The 16,935-nt window shown below is 44.7% G+C and overlaps 2 protein-coding genes across 3 annotated transcripts; one reads left to right on the top strand and one right to left on the bottom strand.

The window, feature by feature from the left end:
* Window positions 1-694: 694 nt before the first annotated feature.
* armc1 (armadillo repeat containing 1) lies at window positions 695-10,048 on the bottom strand. The gene is made up of 7 exons (XM_083679464.1): window positions 9,868-10,048; window positions 8,321-8,529; window positions 7,490-7,581; window positions 5,430-5,622; window positions 4,685-4,801; window positions 4,425-4,499; window positions 695-3,415 (listed from the first exon to the last, which is right to left on the bottom strand). The coding sequence occupies exons 2-7, from the start codon at window positions 8,480-8,482 to the stop codon at window positions 3,224-3,226; spliced, it is 831 nt and encodes a 276-aa protein (XP_083535590.1). The 5' UTR covers window positions 8,483-8,529; window positions 9,868-10,048; the 3' UTR covers window positions 695-3,223.
* A 489-nt stretch (window positions 10,049-10,537) lies between these two features.
* mtfr1 (mitochondrial fission regulator 1) lies at window positions 10,538-16,932 on the top strand. Of its 2 annotated transcripts, none has more exons than XM_083674335.1 (8): window positions 10,538-10,621; window positions 11,315-11,413; window positions 11,686-11,784; window positions 12,964-13,133; window positions 13,783-14,021; window positions 14,206-14,464; window positions 14,653-14,989; window positions 15,175-16,932. In XM_083674335.1, the coding sequence occupies exons 2-8, from the start codon at window positions 11,375-11,377 to the stop codon at window positions 15,220-15,222; spliced, it is 1,191 nt and encodes a 396-aa protein (XP_083530461.1). In that variant the 5' UTR covers window positions 10,538-10,621; window positions 11,315-11,374; the 3' UTR covers window positions 15,223-16,932. The 2 variants fall into 2 exon arrangements, with proteins under 2 accessions (XP_083530461.1, XP_083530460.1); XM_083674334.1 differs by having other exon boundaries at window positions 10,563-10,712.
* Window positions 16,933-16,935: the final 3 nt, after the last annotated feature.

Raw genomic sequence — 16,935 nt, 5'->3', positions numbered from 1 at the left:
TAAATTGTTAAATATGTTTTTTTAACGCTTTATGCATTCTCAATCATTTTCTCTCACCCATCACTTCCAATAAAGCTGGGTGAAATTAAGGCCAAAGCCATCTCCATGAAAACTAACAGGGGAAGACCCAGTCCTCGTATAATTGTGCTTACGCATGCTTTCCAGCCAGTCCGCGTCCTGCTTACTGCTGAGAGTTACACTAAAGGCTTCTACTAAGGCCTGACAAAGGCTTCTAGCACATGATGATCCACACCCAGCCAGCCGCCCACTGATGTGAACCAGTCGTGCCTCCAGGGCCCGGCAGCTGGGGGTCGGGCTGGATGGCTCTGCCTGCACCACCACCACCACCACCACCACCAGGACTGGGGGAGGTGGGGGGGGGGCAGGGGGTTGCCCTGGGGTGGTTCACTTCTGCACTTGCAAGGAAAAGAGATTTTTTTCCGCAAGCATGGCTGCTGGCCTCAGCATTCTGATCTCTGTGGCGCCAGGGGCAGGTTGGTGGTGGGTCTGTACCAGGGTGGGTCGTAGTACAGTAGACGTCTGAGTCTCTGGGTCAAGCTCTCAGGACCCTGATGTGGAGTTGGCAAGACAGGTAAGATTTTCTTAAGCTAGGATTCTGTCACATGGCAATTCTGTCACAACAATGCAATTTGGCTTGAAAAGAGACGGACCCAACACACGACAAGTCAAACCGTTCTGTTCTTAAGTTCTTTTTAATATTCTTTGCCATAATAGTGAATGGGAATCGACCGTTTTTGAGATCTGCGACACGTTATATTACATTTGACGGCAGATACACTCTGTACATGAGAAGCTACAATTCAAAGGACTTGCTACAAGTTTCTCTGTCAGCCGTCCTCATGTAGTGACTATCAAACAATAAGATGACGTTAAAAGCACTAACTGCACACCACACATGGGGGGTCAAAAGAAAAAACATAAAAACATGTTCAAGTATTTATGATACAGTATGAGGTGTAACAAATACTTACATTAATTGTACACTTCAATTAATCATTTTACATGGCGCAACTTAAATAGTGACTTTGATTCTGTGCACGTTAGACGGAAGACCATGGACAAGGATTAATTATAATACTGATGATTTTTGCGACCTCACCTGATGACATCTTGTTCATGAGCACTACTTGTGAGGGGCTGGTGCTAGACAGGGAAACCCTAACCCTAACTTCATCAATGTCATCTCTACGGTTTTCACGGTGTGACATCATAGTCAAAGGAGGTCACTGTGGCCAAGCTATATTCTTCTATATTCTTGCCATTTGAGCTGGTGTGAATTTGACCTCCACTGATATTATCACACCATGAAAAACAATGAATTGTCTGGTCAGCACTTTACACAACGCATGTCAATGACACTCATGCATATCAGATGAGTTAATAACGGACACTGGCGTGATGGATTACAGGCATGGAAGTGTTCCTCAAAAGAAAAAGAAAAAAGTAATTCCAAAGACAGTTCCAGGGTTTCTTTCAACAACAAAGTCAAATGGTGTCTAAAAGTGTCCAAAAAAAAAAAAAAGCATTATTATTTTCCTCAAGTAAGGATTGAGATTATAGGACATCAGGCACCATTTACAAACATGTACATATCCACACCCCTGATGCATTTTACACATTGACTGTCCTTCTGACAGAGTGTGTGTGTGTGTGTGTGTGTGTGTGTGTGTGTGTGTGTGTGTGTGTTTTCTCCATGAACATTGCTTTAAGGACACTGCTGGCTAAATGGGGTAGGATTCGAGACACCGGGTCACAATTAGTTAACATCATGGGGAGGTTCAAAGTGAGGAAGCACATTTGGCAAGCAGGTGGCAAGTCAACCTTGAACCAGGTTGTCTCCATCACACTGACTCAGAACATGTTTCAGAGACTACAGGTCATTACATCATATCATCATGCTATGTGAAAAACAATGACTCGGCAACCAATGCAAAGGATTACAGTCAATGCATCATTATCTAAATCATACACAATTAACTTGTTGAAGATACACCTCTTACTTACTGTACTGGACAACCATGGGATTCCAAAGTCTTGTGAGAAATGGGAAAGAGTAATGAGGGGTAGCCTATTAGGCCTACTTAGCTAAGCAGATTAGCTAACCATCGTGATTTCCCTTTTCTTTCTGCATCAACAGTCCTCTATGGAGCAGCTAATGCCGCCCATGTTCTGAATGGGCCTCAGCCTTGTGCTGGTGTCTGGTTTATTCACAACACACACACACACAACACATCATCTCCCTGTGAGACATGAGCTGGAGGAGGCGTGCTGATGCCAGGGGAACACAGCCCCCACTGGGGAGGACAGAGATTACATCTCACCACAAGCCCTCCGAGCTTTGAATGAAGTTTATAAAAAAAAAAAGACTAATAAATTATAAACCTCAGTGAAGCGTCAAAAAGGCACACAAAGGACGAAGGACATCAACACGATATGAAGAAAGGCAGCGTGCAAAATGATGGGCACACAGGAATTACAACATGCTTTAAAAAGCCCCCTTGGGGGAGAGAAAGGGAATGGGAATTGGGGATAATCAAATCATTGGCAAGAAGAAGAAAGAGAGGATGAAAAGGTTTATCAAAAGGAGGATGAAAGGTACTACTAACACCAAAGAGAGGCCACCCAAACTCATGCACAAACCTCAACGCGGCGGCAGCAGCATCATCAGGGACTAACACAGGAACCGACGATGCAACCGCCGAAACTCTCATGAGACAGCACCAATCATTCCCACAATGCAATTTGGTTTCAAGGAGATGGACCCATTCTTGGGCATAAGAGAAGAAAAAAAAAACGACCTTTCTGGGTTATAAAGACACAAAAAAAAAAGAAGAAGAAAACCAGAGAGATGGTGAGATGATTCTGAAGTCCTCGTGGCTATGGCTTGTGAAATGCATATATATGCAGCGACTCGAGTGTAGTTAGTGCGCGCGTTCAGCCTGGGGTAGCATTTCTGGTGTGTTTCCTATTATATACAAGTTAAGGTTATTGAAGGTTGCACTTGGCAGTCCAGCACTCCATGTACCCACAAAGCCAGACACTGTAGAGGGGATGGGAAGGGGGGGGGGGGGGGGGGGGGGGTGTAGTGTAGGGCTGGATGACATAGGACAGGGCGGGGCTGTAGTGGTGGTGGGGGGGGGCGGATTAGGCGGCTGTCGGGTGGTTGTGTTGAGAAGGTGGGGTAGAGGGGCGCAGGAAGTGGTCACCAGTAGAAGGAGCGGGTCAGGAAGTTGGCTGCGGTGCTGAGCCAGCCTACACCATCGCCGATGGAGCCCACGCGCGTCACGGCCTTGTCCTGCTCCTGAGACGGACTCTCCTCCTCCGGCAGGTAGTCTGGGATGTCTACGTTCTCCTCCACCACCACCTCCGAGTCCTCGTGGAACGGGAGCATGCGCTACGGAGAGACAGAAGGAAAGAGAGACAGACTCACGTCAATATCGAGTATCACAACAATGACTGGAGCGCACTGCTGTGTATTCTAGCCCCCTCTGAAGCATACATGAGCCAGCCCTGACCCATGCTGGACACCAGAGGTATTGCAGGATAGTGATAATGTGTCAGGTACAGTGTCAGTCATTAGAGATGGTCAATCCATCCCCACTTAGAAAACTCTCTTCAATATATATAGAAATACATTATCGTGTGTAGGGTGGGCTAATTAGGCTAGGGGAGTGGGGGGGGGGGGGGTGACGTTTAATAAATGAATAAAATGGCACATGCAAGGCATGGAAAAATGTTTCCCTGCTACGCCCGAGAGTGAAGATAAAACTTTGTGAAGCTAGCAGCCTAGTAAACTAGTGTGAAGCGACCTGTTGACTTGGACATCGGCATAAAACTTGATGTTTAAAAAAAAAAGGCAATTCAACATTAACTGCCAAGCACATGACAAAATACTACCTTGATTACTTGTATAAACTGAACAGGCCACTAGATTTAGCTCGTGAACATTCCAGTAAAACACCAGAGGAAAACTACTACCGTCACCTGGTGTACTGAGTCTGGGTGTGCTCGTTTGGCAATGGCACAAAGATTACACTTTTTAAAAAAAAAAAAATGTTTAAAAGGTATTACTGCTGTAGCAGGTATTTTGGCGGGACAGTATACCAGTTTGAGAATTCAGGTACCGAGCCAAGCCTACAGGGCTGTGGGCACAGATATAGAACAACACACTGGTCTCTCTCTCTCTATGGTGGTGAGTACCTCCCCCACGCCCTGAAGGCAGAGACAGGAGCAGCTAATCGTGTCACTCTGGATAACTCATCTGAATCAACGGGGACACAGACACATCCACAGAGTCAGCAAGGACACTTCTATTACTCCAAGTTCCACTGGGTATGGTCTGTTCTAGATATTTCTACAATTGGAAATGACCATCACCTCTCTCTCTCTCTGACTCCACTCACCTCTCCTCCATCCTCTGCCTTTACAACCTGCTGGGCCTTCATCACTTTGGTGGAGTTGATCGCTGTACCCAGAGCCTGAGGAGAAGACAAATCATCATGTTCATGGTTTGGGGCTAGATGAACACAAACTGGTTGTTATGATATTCAATGAGCTCATTACATTTAGGAGGTGCTGGTGTAGTTGTTCTGTGGATGCAGTGTGTAATGGATGGGGGGGGGGTATATCTGGGGGGGGGGGGGGTATCTCTGGTCAGACTCACCTCAGCCGTGAGGTCCGAGCGGATCCTGACCACACACCTCTTCACTGCCATCTGGAAGGTGAAGCTGATCACCCCTCTTATCTTCAGCAAGGCCTCCTCACACAGACTCCTCCGACCCTGAGACCGGAGGAACGGATCAAAAGAGAGAGAGAGAGAGAGAGAGAGAGAGAACGGAGGGGGTAAAAAAAGAGAAATTCTGTCAAATATTGATATCCTGGTGATAATCACGAAGAATAACAGAAAACACATTGGGATATGGGTGTTATGAGGTATTTAAGAAGGAAACAGTGGACAGGTTACAGCTGTTGTGTGTGTGCGAGTGTGTGTGTGTGTGTGTGGTGTGTGGAAGGCTAGTAGTGCCAGTGCTGCTTCACAGAGACCTGTCTGGTGTAATGTGATCTGGCCAGGTGCTGCGCTCCTGCAGTGCAGTGTTCAGGTCTGATCTCAACACCATGCTGTTTTCCATGTCTGGCATTTACATTACTGACCCCCCCCCCCCACAAAACCTGACAGCCTGCCTTAGAATGTGTAGTCACCATGGCAACGTTAACCAAGTGAATTCCGTCTGTCCCCTTAAAGGGTTCCTGGTCACACTAACTGTGTTAGCCTGTCAAGCTTAAGTCCAGGACTCGAGTTCTCACATCTATCCAATACCAGGTATTAGGTCTGTGTGGCAATTTTCTGTGTGTGTGTGCATGCACCCACACACACACACACACACACACATATGTAAGCGAACACTCACCGAGTCGTCCAGGCCATCGATGTGCAGCACCACAGTCTTGGCCCGCTTGTTGGTGGAGCCCAGGAAGAAGTGGGCCTTGCGTCTGACGGAGACGCCCGCCGCTTCCGCCTGCTCACCCTCGTCATTCCCAGCTGCCTGCAGGATCTCATAGATCTCAGAGGCCAGCAGCTTGGTCTCCCCTGGGGATGTGCTCCTGTGGAGGGACCAGGGGGGGGGGGGGGGGGGGGTTGACAATCGTTAACAAATTAATTCAATTCTTAATTCAATTGTATTCTCGTTTTTTGGTTGTTGTTTTTTTTTTAATCTAATCTAAAAAAACATGACCTCTGAATGACATGATCATCATCATAGATTGATAGTGTCAGAATGTGAGTAGTGTATGAATTCTAACCCCATACTGTTGCATCTTCATCTGGTCTCTCTTTGTGACACAATGATGGTTCTCCACACTACGGTGGGTACTGTACGGAGGTCTGGCCTTGTCTGAGGGGTTGATATTTCTAAAGGTCGTCGTCTCTCTGCCAGACGTAACAGAGCTATCCAGCTGCACGAGGGGGGTCCCCCCTGCAATAGGGGGGTGGTCCCCCCTGTCACGGGGGGGCTACAGAGAGCCGGTGTGACAACCCTGTCGCCACCTAACCTTTCCATTGTAAAAATAGACACCCTTGTAAAACGGCCATATACATTCACAAAAGGTCTCTCATTTCTCTGTGCGTCTTTTGAGGTCTAGGTCTCAGACTGTTAATCCGTCTGCTGAAAGTGGAGCGTTTCTCAGACAGGAGCAAAATTACCCACACCTTAACTCAAGTGAAACGGACAGAAAAAACAAACAAACAAAAAAACACCCTGGTACATATGATATCCCTAAAGGACGCGTTAGCATTAGCCAAGTTTAAAGGCCGCCTTTGCAGACAGCACAGTTAGAGGCAGTGTTATTATTTGACACAGCTATTCGAGGTCAGAGCCGCCATACTGTTGAGGTCCTGGGATGCCCTGAGGGTTCTAACGTTGTAGATGTCACCCAGGCATCAGTGGACGTATGGTAACCGGGGAGGACGCTAACACAAATCTACATTTTTTGCATTTTTTGACAGGACTAGAAGGCTGGGGACTGGTGTTAATACCAGTATGGCCCAACATTGATAAGACCCCCCCCCGTTCACACGCTCTCCAGTCATGGAACGACCTCTACCCAAAGTCAGAGTGGCTGGAATGGGAGCAGGGGGAGCTGCTTTGACTTTTGACTGCAGGCCACTTCTAGACGGGGCCTATTGGTCGCTGGCTAAGTGCAGGCCCAGTCCCAGTGTACCCTGGGAGAAGAGAGAGTTTCATACCCTGGGAGAAGAGAGGGGAACCATACAGTCAATGCTGCCAACCGCTGGCATTTTTGTATCTGAGTGCACAGATACAACATCAGTCACTTCGCGCCAGGCCACCCACCGTCCAGAGACTTTCACTGGGGGGGGGGGGAAGATAAGCTCCCAACAACACTATCTGAAGCACCACACACCTCTCTAAACCACAGAGCCGCCCTCTGGGACTGCCTGAGTATCCAGGATGATAGAAGCCCCCCCCGTGTTAGCTAGGTAATCTAAAGGCAAATGAGCAGCATCGTTTTTTTTCTAAATAATATCAGGTAACAAATCATCTTAAAACCTTCAATTAAACAAAAACAAAAAAAGTACATTTTAAGAGCCGGAAGCACAGTGTGCTTAATGACAACCAGAACGGAGAGACGTCGAATCGCATAGTCCAACGTTAACTAGAAACCACTGAAGAACACATTGCGTTGAATTCTTCAACACGCAGAAACAGCAAATTAATTGTTTACCGGACTCCTTTAATTCAGAATGAATCAGATTCATCCTGACATAAAAACCTTTGGACAACCTTCCTGTCGAGAAAATTTGCAGACAGGCCCACATTGCCTGTTAAAAACAAAAGAAATCCCAGGATCAGGTTTTCAGTGAAAAGTGCACAGTGAGCGTATGTGAATGAGTTGCCTGTGTGTCCCCGTCTGCTCATTCCGATGCGGTGCAGTGGCGGTGATGGGGACTTACTTCTGCATGACATTCTGCAGACTCAGCATCATGCCCAGCTCGCCCTTCATCTTCTCCCTGTTGGATCGACATTCCGCCAGGTAGCGCACCGCCTGGAAGGACAAAGGCAGCCATCACGGCTCAAACGCAAGGAGGAAGAGCCACTCAGGTGCAGTGAGAGCTAGTACTGTGTGTGTGTGTGTGTGTGTGTGTGTGTGTGTGTGTGTGTGTGTCTGTGTGTTACATAACCAATACAAATGCACAAGTTCTGGGTATGCACTACACAGGTCACCACTAATATTATATAAACCACTCAGATGCGTGCATTCTTGGTTACATGCCTGAGCTGGGCCCCTTCTATTACAAACACTGACATTGTGAGTGTTTACTCATGTAGCTGGTTTGTAATCAGCATTAGTACAGAGTGGTTTCAGAGCCCAGACCAGACACCAGATGTCCTCAGTCCCCTGCTGCCTATGCTGCCCACTCCTAGATATTGCTGGGTAAATACCACCATGTTTCTGTCTGGGCCTGGGACGCAGTGGGAGGGATTGCCCTTCCCACTGTCACTGTAACCTGTTCTGACACCATTGGACAGCAGGGGGGGAGACACATGACATGAACACAAACCAGCTCACTTTGAGGGCCTCTTGAGAGGTCGACTACATAACCTGAGCAAACAACTTCTCAGGGACTTGCAACATGAAAATGTGGGCAAACCGCTATCGTACTTGTGACCAACTGCATACCACTCAAGATAAGCCTCCAAATATGCTCCCTGTTCCAACTGATTTTGGTCTGTAGACCAAGGTCACATGTCCGTATGACAACGTGCAGATGGAGGAGCCTTACCAATAGTGCAGAGTAGACGACCTGAGGGTTGGGGTGGTCTAGAAAGAGGATGAGACCTGGCAGGCATCCGTTATCCTGGACTATGGCTCTTCTGTTGAGGGGGTCCGCTGCGAGGTCTCGTAGTTGGTTCACCACAGTCAGCGCATCCAGCTCCCCACTCATGGTGTCTGCACTCCCAGTGCCATGCACATCAAATCAGCCTCTTTACTCTGTTGGAAAAGACAATTAGATCAGATAAGACAATTCAATTCCAATGTATTTCTTTCCATAAATCTACCAAGTCAGCTTTTATAACCAGCATAAATCAAACTACCCTTTAATAAAATACTTATTGAAAGAGTTAGTTTTGTGTTGTGACTTGCGCTTGTGAGGTCATTCAGTAAGACAGCCCACATCAAATGTAGTAGTGCAGCTTTGTTTGACCATATGGCAAATCAATTATATTGTTGATAATAGTAAATGACTACTTGGGAACTTGATATATTCCGTATGAGTCATGAAGCTAACATTGTTACTAACAAGCTAAAAAGTAAATTCATTCATGTACATGTATTGATCCATTATCCACTGCATAGTAACTAGCCAATCATTTCTATGGTGAGCCAGCTGTTCTGATATGACCCCTTCTATTTCTGACAGCCAGTCAACATACACTCACTGAACACTTTATTAGGAACACCTGTACACCTTCTCATGGTGGAGGTGGTGTAATGGTGTGGGGAATGTTTTCTTGGCACACTTTGGGCCCGTTAATACCAATCAATCAATCATAGCTTGAATGCCACAGCCTATTTGAGTATTGTTGCTGACCATGTGCATCCCTTCATGGCCACAATTTACCCATCATTTAATGGCTAATTCCAGCATGATAATGCACCATGTCACAAAGCGAAAGTCGTCTCAAACTGGTTTCATGAACATGACAATGAGTTCAGTGTTCTTCAGTGGCCTTCCCAGTCACCGGATCTAAATCCAATAGAACACCTTCGGGATGTGGTAGAACGGGAGATTCACAGCTTGAAAGTGAACCTGAAAGATCTGCAGGAATTGCGTGATGCAATCATGTCATCGTGGACCAGAATCTCAAAGGAATGTTTCCAACATCTTGTGGAATCAATGCCACAAAGAATTGAGGCTGTTTTGAGAGCAAAGGGTGGCCATAGCCAGTATTAGTATAGTGTTCCTAATAAAGTGCTCAGTGAGTGTAGATGTGAACAATAAAGCTAGCTAGGTTTAAAGGGCCAAGCTGCTCAGCTGTAGCAGGCCAAACCTTATCAGAAACACCAAACAGATCTTACTTAAGTTCCTATTAATATTAAATCTAGAATCGTAAGTCAACGTGACCCAGTCTTAAAGACATATAAGTCGTTAGCTTGCAAGGTGATTCATTTCACTGTGTCCACACTTGCTATGCTAGCTATAGCATTGTTGTAGTCAGTCATAACCTTTGAAAACACGCCCAGGAGGACAAGCAGCTGCCGCTAGCTACATACATTACTTTGGGTGGCATACATAGCTAAGCTAAGCTAGCCAGCAATGAATGTTACCTTTTCGCCAAGTCTGTAGTCCCCCCTTTGTCAATGAACACGCTGAGGCTAACTACAAATAGGTAAAGGCTGTGAGAGGTACAGCAAGTTGTTTTTGTCACACTTTGACAACTACTAAATAAAATGCATGGATGTTTTTTTGTGATGAACAAAAAATCGTCAATAGCTATCTGGCTAACAGGTCCGCTCTGCTTGGGGTTTCGTCCATCACCACTTCTGTTTCAGGTACATGATTGGTCGGCTACGCTGTGACTGACTAGATTAGAAGCCATTCAGCGGAGGTTTTGCTGTAGAGAAACGTCAAGACCTTCCTCCGAAAAGTTTGCACTGAAGGCTGGAGCTGTCGCTTCAACCAAAAGCATATCGTATTCATGCAATATGATACAAAATGCTGTTACTGTAATAGATACACTGGATAAACGCTGTGTTTGACAGAATTGCAAGAGACAAGTTTTGCTCTCTGTCAACAACAATGCTGGTGGGTCCTCCTCTTTTTCTCTATCATCTATTCCGGTTGGCCATTTGTCCGGTTTCTCATAAGAATGAACCAATTGCATTGCCCAGTCTGAACTTCTCCTCCACGGCCTCCTTCTCCTTTCACTGCTTATTCGTTCAGCATTATTCCCCACCAATCCATTGGGCAAGAAAAACAAATATCCCACCTCCTCACTCTCCGCCAACAACCGGAGGTGACTCAAGAGTATGGAAAATTGCATACCATGGTCCCTTGATCGTCGACGTAAAGAACTCTTTGGTAAGGTATTTTGGATACGATGTGGTTGTCATTACTGCAACAACAACAACAACAACAACAACAAAAAAGCCGGCAAGATTCACTCGCTAACGTAATTATATAATTACAAATATCAGTTTGGTTAGCTAAAGAGTTTCATTTTAGCCATCTAGCTTGCTAGCTACTCAACGTGAGTTCTGTTGAGCAACTGCTACTAGGTCAAGCAGCCCCCTAGGTTATTATGTATTTGGATAAACACACCATCAAAATGTAAATGTGAATGTAATCCTAGTCACAGGTGGTGTTAGCTGCTATTATAATTGTCAACGAGAGGATAGCGAGCTAGTTAAGTAGTTAGCTATTGCTTTCGTTCTCAGTCATGACTCATACTAGCTTTTCGTTTAGCAATGAAGTACCGTTTTCAGACAGATCTGTTAAGTATTTAGCATAATAGTGAGTTTGAGACATCTGTTCTTTATTTTTTAAAACTTCAGCTAAGTTGTATTGGGGGAATTTGTTTCATTTTCACGTTTCATCCTGTTGGAGTACAGTCAAGACCGCAGCACTGTTTTGAAATGGTCTATGCGTCCATGGGCGCTTAGCATGAACTCGTAACCTCTCCGTGGCATATTACGGCCTTTGCGTTTTTGCTGAAACGTATGACAGTCTGACGGATCTGTCTTCATGTTCTTTGTCTGACTTCTGTTTACCTAGACTACCTCATGGAGAAGATGCTTCCATTTGGACTGTTGTGCAACTGCCTCTGTGAGACACATGGATAAAATGAGTAAAGAATGTGCCAGGATAGAAATGGTATGTTTGTTTGAGACCACCGAACATATCTCTAATTTCCACTGTCACTCATCATAGTTGAAGATAAATCAGTTGGTTCAATCAACAGTTGTAAAGGTTTAGAAGTGGAATGATACGGAATCCCACTGAATGTCACATCATAATATTGTCAGTTTCTCAAATTATCATAATGACACTAACATTATTCTCTCGATAGATAGAGCAAAGTCAAATTTCAGCAGTTAATGTCAATAATTTGTGTGCGTGTTATTTTACCAACTGTTTATTTTCAGGCTCTTGGATCAACCAAGTCTTATGGATCCTCAAGGAGTATTGTGAGAAGAATAGCCACCAGCCTTCCCCTTGCACCGTGTCCTAGGGTGCAATTTCAAGTACGGCAGTTTTTATTTTTTATTTTAAAGAGCTTGATAATGATAACACCCTGTTTCGCCTGTCTCTGCACCCATAATCATTTATTCATATAGAATAGTTAATTGGTTTCCGTCAATTTATTTATTGTGTATGTACTTTCAAAACCTTGTGGGTGGGAGCATCTATGTTTAAGAATGTTTCTGTGCCTGTAACTCTTCTGTTCAGACGCAATGTTGTCTTTCTGCACATTTTTTGCTTGTTCTCACACTCTGTTCCTTGCTCAACTAGAGATATGTCCGATAGTCTCATACATACCAGGTCAATTGTCGCGTTACCATTGGCATTCTCTGGCTGATGTTTGTTTTGATCCAGTGTTCAAGTGAAGTCTCCCTCATCAACATTGTTTGCCTGCTTGTTCATCTGTTTTGATTTGCAAAATATAAACAAGGGATAAGCTCACAAGACCAATCATATGTGCCTACGTACTGATAAATATTGGAGATTTATTTTATTTTATTTATTTTATTTTTTATTCATTTTGGTCAAGAAACACCATAGGTCTTTTTTGGGGATTTCATGGATATCTGTGGATTTCGTCAAATTGGCTTTTGTGTAGTACAGAGTTAACTCAATAGAATGTTACAATTCTGCACTGTTCAAGGTTTATCTATATACGCATTTAGGCTTGCTATGTGATATCATTACCCAACCCTCAATCGTGAGATTCTTTCTGGCTGTTTCTTTCAACACTGTGTTTTCTCTCTCTTCTCTTCCTCTCCAGCTGTCCTCCCTTTCTTTGAGGAATGCAGTATGCCTTCTGGCAACCTGCTGCGGCATTAACCTTGTGCTGAACAACCACCTTCTGTACAAGGTCATACTGCAGGCCTGTGTCTTCTTAAATATGCCAATTTTCAAACCTTATTTTCTCCTTCACCTTTCTTTCTTACCTTTGTTCAGTGGCGTTAAGGTGATGTTTACTGACAGCATAATCACATCCTTTGTGCACCACTAATTCTTGTCCTGTTTGGGCTGAATTCAGTTTGAAATAGTGAATAGTTTGAGTCATTCAAAATGACATTAAGAGGAAATAGTTTGTGTGTAAACAGAGTTGTTTTTAGTTGATCTGTGTATTCTTCTGGTATGTTAGCATAATGTTTTGGTCTGATCATTAACATGGCTACCCCCTCTCTCTCTCTCAGCTACATTCGTACACTGAGGACGGCACCGTCCTCCTGAACAGCTCAAGGAGGCAGAATGGGTTGGTGGCCTCCCTGGCTGATGTCGGCTGGATCGTCAGGGACGACGAGGACGAGGAAGAGGATGACGAGGAGGAGGAGGAGGAAGATGATGACGACATTGGGAGACCCAGGTAAGATGGGGAGAAGGATGGCTCAGACTCCACTGTAGGCAGGAATAACACACTAATTTCTCCTCAGTGATTCATTGAAACTTCATCTGACCCACACGAACAGACAACTTCCTTTCACCTGCATCATCCATTGCCATGTTTCTGATTCTATAATCTCGTGAAGCCATACCTCCAAATCACGTTGTTCTCACGCCTCCTTTGGAGGTCTGGAGAGTTTTAGATACGTCTTGGATTGAACTGGACCGAGTGATGGGAGACTGTGCTCGCAATTTCATTGGATGTTACATTCCAAGAACCCTGCCTCCTCATGCCTGTAGAATGGTGGTTTGTTGTTATGTGCGTCATCTTTTCCGATGGGTAGGACTATTTTGCAGAGAGCAGTTGCCTGCGCTAGCTTGCAACATTGTAGAAAAACTGAATTGTGTTTTTTTTTTTTGGAGCTCCGCCCAACCAAGGTATTTGACTGGTTTGACATGTTGCGAGGTGTCACTCACTTCAAACGTATTTCTACCCCTTTGTAGCTACTTTCTGCAAAGGATTTCCCCAGGCTTTCCGAACTAGGAAAGCCTGGTCTCAACGAGGTTAATGATTCTATGACTCCCTTCCCGTCTAACGATGGGCTTCGCTTCTATTTGTCTGGTAATGACAGGTCGGAGGCATCGTCAGGGCTTATGTTACGTTCCCACCAGCCTCAGCCCAACAGACAACATTTAACACGACAGAGGTCATTACCCAGCCTGCACCCGGGAGGCCAGGAGCCCCAGAGCACAGGGCTTAACAACAATGAGGCCATCCAGAAGATCAGCGTGCTGGAGACAGAACTTGCCAAACTCAGAGCCCAGATAGCACAGATTGTACTGGCCCAGGAGCAGAATGCACAGATAGCAGGTAAGAGACAGCCCTTAGAACATACACACACACACACACACACACACACACACACAGAGGGAGTAGGAAAACACGGACATCTCATCTTTCAAGTTGGTTTCATTATTTTCTCCTGTGATGTCCTGTACCTACCATAGGATGGCAGCATTTCATAGCTGTGTTCCACTCCCTCTCTCCACATCAGCTTCTGCCCCTGGAGGCCCTCCCACTGCCCCACCCCCACACTGTGCTCCCCCCCCACCTCCTCCTCCACCCCCTCCCCCTCCCCCTCCTGCTCCACCTCCGGGCCTCCTGAGGAGCTACTCGGCTATGGACCTCATCAAAGAGCGCCGTGGGAAAAAGACAGACGGCCTGGTGGATCCGGGGGCCAAGCAGGCAGAGATCCCCAGCATGTTAGACGTGCTGAAAGACATGGGCAAAGTGAAGCTGCGCTCCGTCAAGAGGTAGGCAACCCCAGTGGAACTGAGTATTGATAGTCCAGGGCAACCTTGTTAAACGGTTGTACATGACATTGACTGTGCATATTATCATGGCACACTTCACTTGTAGAAAACGGGGGGGGGGGGGGGTTCAGAAAGACAGACATGAAATCTGAAAGTGACTCATTCTCTTATTACCTGTGTCTTTTCAGTCGGCCTCGGGAGGATAATGCTAAACCCAACACCTGTGACCCCACCGACGCGGCGTCTCTCATCGCAGAGGCCCTGAAACGCAAGTTTGCCCATCGCTACCGTCGGGACAGCTATGGGGACAGCTATGGGGACAGTGACTTCCCTTCACCACAAGTCCTATCTCAACCTGAGGCCCCTACGGTCATACTGCGCTCTCAGGTTCCTATGGTCAAATCTCTCCCTCAGGATCCTGTGGTCAAATCTCTCCCTCAGGATCCTGTGGTCATATTTCGCCCTAAGGTCCCGAAGGTCAAACCTCGCCCTCAGGCCCCGAAGGTCGAACCTGAGGCTCCTATGGTAAGACAACTGGGTTTCTATGAATACATCTCAATAATCTAAAGTAGTTTCTTCTCCTTGTCTTCTCTCTCTCTCTCTCTCTTAGATGTATTATTTGTGTTATTTACCTGCAGTTTCTTATTATTCTTAGATGAGATTTTTATGGGGTCTTATTTACGCTGTTGTCTCTTTTCTCTGTGCTGTAGTTTGGCCAGCACCTGTTGAAGTCTACTGGAAAGAGGAACCTATTTTGAACATCCATTCATAGACGAGCAGTGGTTCTGGACTTAATAGCCATGGACACTTTAGTGCCTTATTGACCTGTTCATCAGGTGTATCTGTGGAAGGACACACACAAAGGACACGTTTCTGCCAACATAAGGAGTCTGTCTGCTCTTCAACAAGTGCATCTTCTCATTATCTCCAGTTCTTGCACTTTGATATCATACAGTATCTGTGTTAAGGTGTACCACATACTGTAGATCTGAGGTAAATTGTATAATTGTTCACTTCAGTTCTGAAATCTTCATTATGCCTTTTTTTGCCTGTCATTCCCTTCCTCAAGTCCTCAGTCTTAGATTTGGAAGGTCCAAATGAGGAAACACACAAACATTTTCAGTTTTTTTGTTGTAATTCTTGACTCTAATATGATGTACACCAGAGTGCATTGTGCTCTTGACATACACTTTCTAAAGCTTCAGAATCCTAATGTTCCTCCAAGTGCTCAACAGTTAATAACTGCATGTATGAAAGGGCCACTAATGGGATTTAACCTTGTCTAAATGCACAAAGGCAGAAAGACGTAGTGTCTGCTTTTTGAGGCAATTGTTTCTTGCAACCTCTCTGAACATTGGCAGTCTGCCGCTGGCTTTGAGTTGCAGAGGAAAGGGAGCACTTTCTCATGTTCGTTCCTTCTTATTGTAGCATTGTTTTGTTTTTTTCTAGTCAGTCTAATTTATGATTTTTGGGACACTTATTTATATTTGGTTTGAGTAAATAATGTTCTGTTAATATAAGCGATTGTCTTAGTTGTGACCAATCATTGATCTTACCAAAACATGTAAACAGATTTATTTATGTTTCATTTTAGACTCACTCTCTCTTAGCTGAGATCTGTATTGAGTTGAATGAGAGGACCAGTTCTGGTTGTGGTAAACCTACACAATACCTCAATGTAAAGACTTGACAACTAATTCTAACATTTACTGACAGTATTGTATTTAAAGCAACCAAAAGCTTAACCCTTGGATATTCTGCCAGTTATTTCACCTTGCCAACAGTATTGTGTTAGTTCAAATGTGCATTCCAGATTCATTACTTGTCATTTATTTGTGTTTCAAAACCAAATCCTCTAAATGGTGTTGAGTGTAGTAATGCACTCAGTGACATGCTGGGTGTGGGCATATTCCTCTTTATGTATTCTTGAAAAAATGTGTACTAAGGGAAAGCACTTTCAAATAACCGCTTTATACCATATATGCCAGAGTGATTTCAGAAATATTTTGATATGCAGTTGATGATGAAGCATTTCATACTTCATATATGAAGTATCAAGAATGTATGGTCTGTTTAGGTTAATATCTTAAGTAGCCATATTCCTGTGCAAACTCCTAAGTCCAAAGCTAAGCAGATATGACTATTTGTTGTGAAATGTTTTCACACAGTATTTTTGATAAATATAACACTAATCTGTATGATTCTAGGATATGTCTGCTTTATGCAAGAGAAGGCCATTTCATTGATTGACCATGTCCATTCTCTGTTCATGCCTATTCATACTCTGTTATCCACTCTGCTATGAGTATTAGCATGGTGGGAGTACTATACTACAAGGGAAGCGGGTAATGGAATGTCAGTAACGTTTGTCATGTCTTTGAATTCCATACTGTAAAACACTACTGGGACACAATTGAAAAAGTGCTGTAAACATACTGGAATAAACAAATTCATGAATAAAAAAACATGAA

This window comes from Argentina silus (assembly GCF_951799395.1).
Source record: "Argentina silus genome assembly, chromosome: 1".
Taxonomy (NCBI): Eukaryota; Metazoa; Chordata; class Actinopteri; order Argentiniformes; family Argentinidae; genus Argentina; species Argentina silus.
Note: the sequence above shows the minus strand (reverse complement) of the source record. Positions and strands in the feature narration are given on the sequence as shown.